We start from the raw sequence: 11,274 nt of genomic DNA on the forward strand, positions 1-11,274 counted from the left end.
TAGTTGCGTGTAGCAATTCTTATCAGAAGGGGCTACCTAGAGCTAGAAGGAGAAATGCATTTACACCTAGATTTCCCCATCTGTAACAATATTCATATTTCAGATTAGAGTGCTGCCCTTGCACTTCAGTCAACATTTACATTTCTAGTAATTAAAATCTTGGTGGTAACCTTGACACCTGGCCTATGACAGTGGAGCACAGAGGAACTGAAAGCACATCAGTCACACGCTGTATGACAACTATTCAGGGGAAGGAGGAGAAGGAAGGGAAGAACAGAGTGGAGCATATACTCTGCTAATCCCTTTTAGCATCTAGAAAAAAAACCCCTCACAGGTAGAAGACAGTACAGTTCGATCTTACCAAGTCTCCCAGAAAAATAAAGGTAACTCAGCTGAGTCAAGCCTTTCATTCCAACAGTCTACAATCCAGTACACTGTCAGTAACAGTACAGATTTTTCAAGTGGCCTGAGCCTCTTTCAAGTTCAGATTAATCCAGAGTACAGCATTAGTCAGTAAGCAGAAACTAGTAGTTTAGAAGGGGGAAAAAGCAGCAGAACAGGTTATGTTTTGTACTGGGTTTTTAATCAGTACAACAGAATCCTCAGAGAGGAAGATACAATTCAGTAAAACTTCCACATCATTTTTAAAACTCAAATTTTTTTTTTTCAGTGGGCAGTTGTAAGTAACCCTTCCCTCCCAAGTCCATACTTCCTCCCAGTTGGATCAAGAAGTAGCCTGTGGCTAATACCAAACTGCGTTGAATTTGAGCTTGTGAACAAGAAATGACATTGCATGCTACCAGGTACCTCGGCGCTCTCACTTCAAATTATCAATTCTTAAAACCATCAAACTTGTAGGAAAAGGACTTGGTCAGGGTGGTTCTCTTTTTGGGTTAGCATTAACAATTTAACCTCACATTCCTTCCTCACTAAAAGAAAAGGTACCATTAAGGCTTTCTAAATCAAATTAATTTTGGTTTATGGCAAGTTACTAGACTTGACCATTAACAAGGAATCAAAGAGTTTTAGTTAAAAGAACCATTAGCACTGGTCTTCACCAGACCTTTGCATCTATACAACTTAAGACACTACAGATAACAGATCTTATCTCAAAAAAGAAATTAATTTTTTCCCTTTAAATTTCCAGGGTTTAAAATAAGAGTTTGGAATCTTGCTTCATGATTGCATGTCAAACTTTCAGTTGTGGCTTTCTAGCACCTGACAGCCTTCAAAAGATAATTATCAGCTGGTACAGAGGGCAAAACCACCTTTATTACAAAAACACCTTCAGCAGAGTTTACACCTGAAAAACTTTTCACAGGGTTTAGCAGCAGTAATTTTACTACAGCAGCCCATGAAACTGGGTAAATCCAAGGATTCTCAGATTAAATCAACATCCTTGAGATAAGCAAGTAGTACCATCCCAGCTCTCCAAGTGCAGGAACTGTGGAACTAAGTCATCCACACACACACGCATCTAGAAATGTCAGAACCATCCGCCCAGTGTTACAACTGCTGAACCGCATCCTTTATGGCTCAGAATAGAAGTGATAGGCACCAATTCTTTCCTCACTGACTTCGTTTTCCTTCTCACCAGTTTCTTGTCATATTGCTGGCTTAGGGTGGAAAATGAAGCATTGATCTTCTCTACACCCTCTATCCCCAAATTTAAGAACAAATCAGGCTATATTGTCCAAACAAAACTAACTTCTAACTCTCATAAAAAAGATCTTCTTTCCAATACAGGTACAAGGAACACTAAAAGAAGTCAACATTAATTTAAGTTTAATACAAAAAACCAATTCTCATTTACAAATGTTAAAATTCCCTTAGTCTACCCTGGCTAGTTCATACTCTGAAATTTCATTTTGAAAGTGTTCAAAGGCTTCAACGAAAAACTGAGCATCCTTATTTTGTTAAGCATCTCTTCCAGCAGAAAGCCGCCTGTTCACCATTTTGTTCTGAAAACATTTTTATAGGCCTACAAGTCAGGTAGCACACACAAACAAGTTAGCAAGATCTGGCTGTACAGTATTTTATACAGATACCGTTAAAGTGCAAAGAATGCCATCCAGTGCAAGTTCAAACTCTTCCTGAAATCACTAGTTAGGAAGCAAAGCGAGGCGAGGCTCTCCACATGCTATCCAATTAAAGGATCATCATCGTCATATTGTAACTGAAGTCGGGAAAATGGCCGTGGGGGAGCTACTCTATTCTTTGAGATTATTATAATGCAGGTGAAAGTAGTCAGGATCATAAAAGCCCCAATAACAATCCCAATAGCTTCTGGAACATTTATGCACCACTGGTCAGCGAGCAAGCACTTAGTGTTATGGAAAGTGCCATTGTGCGGCTGTGGTGTCAGTCCCAGGATGTGGCACATCATGGGGTAAATATCAACGTTGTTCATCGTGCTCTGCTTGTAACCCCGATGAAAAGCAGGCCCGCGAGCAGCCAGGAACGGATGCATGCTTGGGAGAGCGTTGTCATAGCCATGGTCACCTACTGGAGAAATGCAAAGTCAAGAGTTAAGATCACAGGTTCTGTTTGCATATCAAGTATTCCCCTCCCTATTTCTCCCCTGCCTCCAAAAGGCGTCGATTTTAACCAAAGACTAATGCAGAACGTAAAAGCAGCTGTTGGATCAAACACTGAAGGAACCCAGAGTTCCTTCCCTCCTCCCCACTCCCTAGAAGTCTTTTTCCATGCTGGTGTTCAGCTGTGGTTCCCCCCGCCCCCACCATTCTCTCTTTTCCCTTCAGTCAGCAACATTTCCAGTTTTCCCCTTCCCACTCCTCATGCCAAAGTTGAAAAGGATGTTGCCACTGCACGACAAGTCAGTAGCTGGAATTGCAAATTTATACTTCTCAGATTTTGGAAAGACATCTCCCCCTTGCAAAGCAGACACTTGCATTACTTCTTAAAAGCGAAGAACTTTCCCCTTGGTAGTGTTCAGTTCAAGCATATTCAGTACCATCAAATCAAGCTTCTCAGATTAGGTACTTCAGGTGAAGGGATACCCAAACAGTCAAAATCAAAAACCAGTCAAAAGATCATGATGCCTGTGACAAGCATACAACAAAATGTTTGTGGCCACAAGGTCACCAGTACTTGGACATTTGGTAAGTTTTGAAGAAATAGTTACTCTGATTTTTGGTGGAATATAAACAGCTAAAAAGCAGCCACAGTCAAATTTCCTAATAACATGCCTGAAAAATCTGTCCAAGATGCCAAAAATTTCTCACAACACCCACAGCACAGTATTTGAGTGACTGTATTTACAGTTTGAGTTCATTTCTCAGTAACAGTTTAACGAGTCTCCCTGAGAACTGTCTCCTCAGCTGCTTCATTGATGTTTGATGCGAAATGTCACGATTCCTATTGATAAGGTCATACTCACCACTGCAGTATACTTCCAACATTCCTTTTTCATGTTTTCCACCGTGATGTTTTTTAACACAAAGATGGTACTGTGCCACATCTTGTTTGTTTTAATGCAGTCCTACATTTCTTGATTACATTTTTTTTTCCTTCTACTACTTGCTTGTTTTGAACCGAGCTGTTCCAAGTCCCCTCTCCAGTGAAGTTTCCTACCTTTCACCTCTGTAGTAGGAGGTGTGCTAACGTTGCTAGATATAGCGCAGGTCTTGCTACACTTGCCAATCATTACGCTGACACTTTGTCCATGAAGACAAGTAAAATAAACCCTTAAATAGCCTTTTAGGCTAAAACCTCCCCTGCCTGCTTCTGGGAAGCCTCAGCGAGCAAAATTGTTTTGAGAAGTGATTCACTTCAACCGAACGATGCCATTACTTCTAAATATACAGTTATGAACTATTTTTAGATACATGAAATTGAATCTAACCATAAACACGAGACCTTTATTGGAGAACATGTGTGCTAAGTGTTGCAATTTGAAGATGACTGTAACAAATCTGTGGGAAAACTAAAATAAAAGTCTATCTTACATTGTAAGCAGTACTTTTGTACAAATAATGAGAAAATTTGAAGGGAACTGTGCAAAGGGCAGACAGTAAGAACAGCCAAACTGGGTGAAACTGGGAGTTTACACCACCCAGCATCCTGTCTCTGACAACAGTCATAACAGATCTTCTGGGAAGTATCCAACAGGGTCAGCCCTCACACACCAACCAGCCTCGAGCTGTTGGCTGCTCAGAAGCTTCCTGGAAGTTGGTACCTTTGTACTTAATTTCTATTAATGGATTTTTCTTCCAAGAATTTGTCCAATCACTTTCTGAACACACACATATACATATCTATCTCTGCAGCCTTTATCTGCAACCAAAATTATGGGTTGAATTCTCTTATTATGATGACAATGAAATTATGTGGAATTTCTTCTTTGAGATATACTTTCATGTCACTGTTGCATTTTTTAAGTTATACATGCCTCTCTTGTCTGCCAAAAACACCTGCACCTGAAACATCTGGAAATATATATACATATATATGTATGTAATTTGACATTCATAGCATCGAGCAGGAAGAAAGTGCATAGCTTAGCAATGCACTGTGTGAAGTAACATCTGTTTTGCTTTTTGTATTTAAAACATGCTATTTGATGTCCCCAACAGGAAGAACTCTAGCTTCTTTGACCAGCATTGTGTTCCTATTATTTTTAGTATTTCCTCCCATTTATTTTTGTTTCCCGCTATACACACTGTAACATTAAATGTCATGTCTTGCATTCTGCCATTTATGCTCCCCTATATATATATTTTTATATACAGAAAGTTAAACCACACTGGTGGAAGCTTGAGACAGACTGCTAACTTTTCTAAGAGAACTCTTAAAATGTACCTCAAGCTATTAAGTTGAACATGACAAGTGGTTTAGCCAATGGAATATCCCCCATTTCCTCTTCATCTGTTAAAACACTCCAGGTTCAGACTGAGAATGTTCTAGAAAATGCTGAGATGACCCTAAAGATGCACAGTGCCAGGACTCCACGTGCTAAACTAGGACCATCCTACAGATGGCTGGAATAAAACCGAGACAGTTTTTCCCAGCAGAAGCCATCAAGAGCACAAATGAGGAAAACACACTTACATTTAGAAAGTGACTCGTTTTGTACAATTGTCCAGCCTTCGTCCGCAACCAGAATTATGGGTTGAATTCTCTTATTATGACGATAATGAAATCTGTCTGGAATTTCTTCCTTGAGATATACTTTCATGTGACTGTCGCATTTTTTCAGTAAGTTATACACGTCTCTTTTGTCTGCCAAGAAAAAAACTGCATGTGAAACACCTGGAAATCATGTCCTGTTTACCACAATGATCTGTCATTAAACTTAAGATCCATTTTTAACAAAACAATTATTTTTTAAAAGGTACATAGAAAAGGATCTTTTTTCATGTCCCTACTGAAATGCCACATGCATCAACGTGGATTTCACAATTTGCTCTCATGTTAAATCAGGCACCTCATGGCTGTGGTTTTGGACCTACAATTCCACTTACCCTCTGGGCTTGCAGGGGAGGAGGGCAAAATTCAAGCACAGAAATCAAAAGAAAGCCATCACACAGCAAAGTAATCAATATCTTATCCAAAGCAGTAAGTATTAAATTTTGTTACTGTATAAATCACTTTGTTCATTAGAATTGCTTCAGTCTGCCCACAGTTGTGGAAACCGAGACCAGCAGTGTCATGATTTAAGACATGCCTCTTAGTAACTACTCCAAGATACAAAATTTGAATTCACAGTATGAAAACTGAAGTTTCATTCACAGAAACAGAAGTGGTAAAGCATTCAAAGTTGGGTTTAGATTTTCACTTGGAAGTTTAGACAATGACATTTTTTATTCTGAATAAACATGAGGGTTTATTTCATGCTCACTGTGAATTATAACCGTATAGAATAAGTGAGCAATGAGAGCAGGCATACTAAGTGCCCATCTGCTTTCTTAATCTTTACCACCCATAGCAATTTGACAAGAAACTCTCCTTAGCCCATTGATTACCAAAACAAAGTAATTCCTAAATAAACAGTCTTTAGCTTACTCATTAAATTACGTCAAAGTTGTGCAATATGAACTACACTGGTTTTGCAAAAGATGTGAACATTCTACCACAGTGTGTACTTTTTAGTAGTAAGATAAATACGATTTAATTCTCAGTATATGACTTAAAAAAAAGCCTAAAACATACTCTGCCTTGGCAGCACTGCAGCAACTGGAGTCTTGTCTATCAGAGTATAGTTATTGCGACCAATGCAGCTGTCCAGGACAATCAGCTTCTCTGCAGAACAGGAGGCCATTCCATGATCACTTGTTATTATGACATTAATAGTGTCCCACAAACCTAATGCCTTCAGTTTATCAGTAAGGAAACCAATATGATTATCCACTTCTTCTAACACTTTGCGCATGTTCTCAGTGTCAGCCGGTCCGTACTTGTGCCCACTTGCATCTGGTTCTTCCCAGTATAACATAGCAAAACTGACGACTGGATTAGAGCTGTTCAGCCACGCAACAATTTTCTCCACTCTCTCCTCAAACGTTACGGAAAAGTTATACTTCATAAAGAATTGAGGGGTCGTATTGTTAATTTTTACATCAGTACCGGGCCACATTGCAGCAGCACTTGCTCCATGTCCCTGCTGTTGATTTGTTACCCAGATTGGAACTGCCTCGTCCCACCAGAAGGGATCTGAATCATTGAACTGTGAAAACTTTTTCTTGGCATCTGCGTCGTACATGTCATTAGCCACGATGCCATGGCTTTCTTCATATAAACCTGTCACTATGGTATAATGGTTTGGGAAAGTCTTGGTGATAAAAGCATTCTTAACTTGTTTTACGAGCACACCATCCTCAATGAACTCCTGAAGATGAGGAAGTTTATAGGTTTCCAAGTAATCAGCCCTGAAGCCATCAAAGGACACGAGGAGTAACCTGGACACAGGATCACCAGTAGAATGAGCACAACAGGCAACTATTCCAGAAAAAAATAATGTTAACATCGAGTCCATGGTCGATACTTCAAAGTATTTCCAGCAGGTAGTCAGATGCACCTGAAAAATTTTAAAAGACAAGACATTTAACTCAAAATAATTGTATTTGAACCAGTTTAACTAGCTATACATTATGTACCTCTTCCTTATAGAGATTAACCGCAAAACAACCGGTCTAAACAACCACGGAAGTCAACAGTATATTTCCCTACTGACTTCAGACACTTCTCATATATTGTCATAGTTTTTCATATATTAAAACAAACGAGCAAGGAGGTTTGTTGGTTTGTTTTTTTTTCATTCCAGGCTAAATGAAAGGAAAAATTGTTTTCTCTCTTTTAAGTAATTATTCCATCGTTTTGTGGGTTGTATTACAATTCTACATTTCAAGACAGACGACCAGCATTTTCCCTCACGTTAAGGCACCTGAGCAATTCCAGCTCTGCATTTGAGAGTCCCGTGCAGCTCTCAATTCTGCTTACACATCACGGTTCAGACCAGAAGTTTGTTTTCTACTGTAATTATTTTTTTTCTTTTTCATCCCACCTTTCCTTTTTCAGTTTCCACCCTCTTGAGTTGCTGGAAGACTTTTGAGCCTTTCAACATTCCTATTCCCTCATTGCTTACTCTATACATGGAACTGCCACGAGTAACTTCTGTTTTCCTTCTAAGCTGTTGTACATCTACCGTAAGAGTATTTAAAGCTGTTCTTTACATATCATATTTCTCTCTCAAAAAAAATAAAAGAAAATCATTAGTAACCTTAGCTATGAGGCAAGTATTTCTCACCAAGGAATTCATGACTATTATGAGTGCAAGGTATGATTTGTAAGCTTCCCTCCCCCCCCAAACTTATTATGTGTGACAGAAGCACTTTCAGGAAGGTCCAGAATTATTCTATAAGCTTTTAAGAAAGAGGAAGTGAAGCTCCAGGTTTCACAAAAAACTTCTGCAATATTGTTAGACAGCGTATTTACTTCCCAAGAAGAGCCCCATTTCTCCTTTATCTCACTTGCACAAACTAGAGTGATTCTAGGAGGAACAGCAGGTATTTTCCCAACTGTAGCAATATCTTCTGGCCTATCTCAACCCTTTCCCCCAAACAAAACTGTGAGTGTATTATTTTAAAAGTAGCTTTAAGGTTAGGTAAAGCTTTAGCAGTGAGAGGAACTCAAAGCATGGGAAATCATCCACCCTGCAACCAACAGTTAAAATTTCTTTAGAAGATACGAATGTTAGAAGAAAGTATCATCAAAACCAGCATTAAGGTGTCTCGTAATACAGAGGACTTGTAACACACAGCCCCTTTAAAGAGGGGAAAAGAAAAGAAGAAATGAGATGAGCAATGGAGTAGCGATTCATCAGGTGCTTCAAAAAGCAGAACCAGAGTTTTTCATAGCACAGCAGGACATCATACCACAATATTAGCTTCGAAACACGCCAGAGGTGCTAAAGCATTTGTGTTTTCACACACTGTATCACAGCCAACTGTAAAACACCACGGCTCTCTGCTCCTCACCCTCTCCACTTTCCAGCCCGACTGCCAACTCTCTGGTTGCGCGGTTCACGAGTAACCCCGGCCCGGACAGCTCGCAGCAAGGTGCCGCCTTGTCATTACAAACTTACCGGGTGCGCAGGGCCGGCTCCCGCAGCGCCGGCAGGGCACCGCCGCCGTCACCCCGCACCTGCAGCGCGAGCCCCGCGTCCAGCTGCTCAGCCAACGGGCCGGCCTCCTCCGGGGGGCTCCGGCGGCACACAGCCCCCTCACGCAGCCTGCCAGCGCTCTCCTCCCCTCACGTATGGACCGAGCGGCCGGAGGCGCAGCCAGCCGGCGGGACGAAGCTCGAGCCCCGGGAGGGGGGTGTCCCGCGGCCCTGCCCCGGGCCGCGCTCGGACAGCGCCGGTCACCGCAGCGGGAGACCTCGCCGCCTGCCACCCCCTTCCCCGCTGCCCGCCGCGGTTCCGCCCCGAGCCCACCGTGAGGGCCCGCTACTGCGCGGCGCTGGAGGTGACCGGCTGCGGCGGGGGTGGGACGGGAAGCGGGGGGAGCACAGCGCCTGCGCACCCGCCGCCCGCACGGGCCCAGCTGCCACCAGCGGCGGCGGCGCAGGCACTGCCCTTGGGGGGCGGTGGGAGCGGGGGGAGCGCGTCAGCGGGCCCGGCCTCCGCCGGATGCGATTGGCTGGGCGCCAGCTGGCGGAAGCTCCCATTGGTTCCAGCGGAGTGGGCGTGGCGCCGTGAGACAGGGCGGGGGCTGGGGGGAGCTGAGGTGGGGGGTTGTGGGGAGCAGTGGGGGCTTGAGGGGAGCAGAGCCGGGGGGAGCTGGGGGAGGGCGGGGGGCGTGAGGGGAACTGAGTCCATGGGATCATAGAATCGTTTTGGTTGGAAAGGACCTTTAAGGTCATCGAGTCCAACCGTTAACCCAGCACTGCCAAGGCCACCACTAAACCGTGTCCCTGAGCACCACATCTACACGGCTTTTAAATACCTCCAGGGATGGTGACTCCACCACTGCCCTGGGCAGCGTGTTCCAATTCTTGATAACTCTATCGGTGGAGAAATTTTTCCTGATATCCAATCTAAACCTCCCCTGGTGCAACTTGAGGCTGTTTCCTCTTGTCCTATCACTTGTTACCTGGGAGAAGAGACCAACACCCACCTCGCTACACCCTCCTTTCAGGTAGTTGTAGAGCGATAAGGTCTCCCCTGAGCCTCCTTTTCTCCAGACTAAACACTCCCAGTTCCCTCAGCCGCTCCTCATCAGACTTGTTCTCCAGACCCTTCACCAGCTTCGTTGTCCTTCTCTGGACTCTCTCCAGCACCTCAATGTCTTTCTTGTAGCGAGGGGCCCAGAACTGAACACAGTATTTGAGTTGAGGGGGACTGAGGTGAGGGGGGGTTGTAGGGAGCCACTGAGAGCAGCAGGGCTGAGGGGAGCTGGGGGAGGTGGCTGTCAGAGCGGGGAGATGCGGTGGGTTGCAGGGGAGCGCGGGTTTTTCTGAGAGGCACGTTAGTCTGCCCGGGCTGAGATGCGGTGGGTTGGCCCCCGAGGTGGGACAGTGAGGCCTGCTGGTAAGGGGTCAGAGCTCGCTTGGGCTACAGGCTGTTTGCTGGGTCTGCTGGGGTGCCCCAGGACTGCAGAAGGACGCCGTGGGGTGAGGCGAGGCTGGACAGGGTGTGTTACTGGGAGGTGTCTTCTGTTTCCCCAGGATTCCTGTAACTTGCCTCCTTTGCAGGTGTCGCGGCAGCTCCAGGCTGAGGCCTTCAAAGGGCAACGATGGTTGTCAGTGTGACTACAAATCTCCTGTTCTCTGTGAGTCCTGCTCCCTTTCAGCCACACAGCACTGCAAGTTGACCGTTCGTATTCTTTCCTGCTTATGACCTTTTTGTGCTCTCTTGTGACAACACTGGATTGCCCTAAATATTAGAATACATGCAGGAAATGGTGTGTGTTGTTGAATGTAAGTACTGTGAGTGCCAGTGCTGGTTTTAGGAAAGCAGTGTGTGGAATGATGGGTTGAGGTCTGTTTTGGGTCCTGGTGTAGGTTTGCTTCATAAATGAAGGCAAATAGTTCACATTCCCTTGGTTTTCCTTTTTATTACGAGAAGAGATTTCTAATTCTGCAAAACCTGTTAAGTTACTGGTGGTAAATAACAATGAAATCAGCTCTGTGTAAATAGGGAAAAGAAGTGTCCTTCAATAGCACAGAGCAGGAATTGTCACTCCATTTTAAATTTCATCATAAAAACTGAGAAAAAGACATGTCTATAGCTTCATGATAGACTTAAGTAGAGGACCTGAATTTCATTCTGTGTATCCTGCTAGCATGTTTATTCTGAGTGCAACTTAGATTTGAGCTTCTTTCTAATGGCTTTCACATATGAAGGAGTTTGGCAGGTTGTGCTGCCTGTGCATGCCAACTGTGGAGTGGCTCTAAAGATGTGGTACAATAGTCTGAATGAAGTGACATACCTCTGATTCACCTTGATTTATGGAATGTAGTATGTGTGGCAAAGCACAGGATTGTAAAAGAGGAAAAAAAAATAATTCCAGGTGAGCTAGATAAGACTTCTTGCAGCTATTCACATGTTATATGTCAAGTTCAAGTCAAGGTCTTTTTGGTGGTTTTTTTCTCTTTTTTCTTTTTTTCTTTTTTTCAGTTACACTGTTTCAGCTTTGTAAATATGCACGACAGTTGATCAGGTGGAGGCAAGAAGTGTCCTTTGTAAGTTACTTTATTGTATTTCCTTCAAAATATTTATTACACAGTGAATTGGAGGTCAAGGGAACATATAAC

The 11,274-nt window shown here is 43.3% G+C and overlaps 1 protein-coding gene across 2 annotated transcripts; it reads right to left on the reverse strand.

Moving 5' to 3' along the window:
• Positions 1–561: 561 nt before the first annotated feature.
• On the reverse strand, positions 562–9,053 carry ENPP4 (ectonucleotide pyrophosphatase/phosphodiesterase 4). Of its 2 annotated transcripts, none has more exons than XM_068410224.1 (4): positions 8,603–9,053; positions 6,172–7,036; positions 5,071–5,241; positions 562–2,502 (listed from the first exon to the last, which is right to left on the reverse strand). In XM_068410224.1, the coding sequence occupies exons 2-4, from the start codon at positions 6,992–6,994 to the stop codon at positions 2,141–2,143; spliced, it is 1,356 nt and encodes a 451-aa protein (XP_068266325.1). In that variant the 5' UTR covers positions 6,995–7,036; positions 8,603–9,053; the 3' UTR covers positions 562–2,140. The 2 variants fall into 2 exon arrangements, with proteins under 2 accessions (XP_068266325.1, XP_068266319.1); XM_068410218.1 differs by having other exon boundaries at positions 562–2,505; positions 8,603–9,047.
• Between the last annotated feature and the right edge of the window lie 2,221 nt (positions 9,054–11,274).

This window comes from Nyctibius grandis, chromosome 1, assembly GCF_013368605.1.
Source record: "Nyctibius grandis isolate bNycGra1 chromosome 1, bNycGra1.pri, whole genome shotgun sequence".
Classification (NCBI taxonomy): domain Eukaryota; kingdom Metazoa; phylum Chordata; class Aves; order Nyctibiiformes; family Nyctibiidae; genus Nyctibius; species Nyctibius grandis.

Excerpts from the sequence above, each read along its gene's own strand:
- ENPP4 (XM_068410218.1), bottom strand. The coding sequence starts at position 6,994 with ATGGACTCGATGTTAACATTATTTTTTTCTGGAATAGTTGCCTGTTGT. Across the intron at positions 5,242-6,171 it reads TGCAGTGCTGCCAAGGCAGA|ACAAAAGAGACGTGTATAAC; the intron begins GTATGTTTTAGG and ends TTTTCTTGGCAG. Across the intron at positions 2,506-5,070 it reads AAACGAGTCACTTTCTAAAT|TAGGTGACCATGGCTATGAC; the intron begins GTAAGTGTGTTT and ends GCATTTCTCCAG.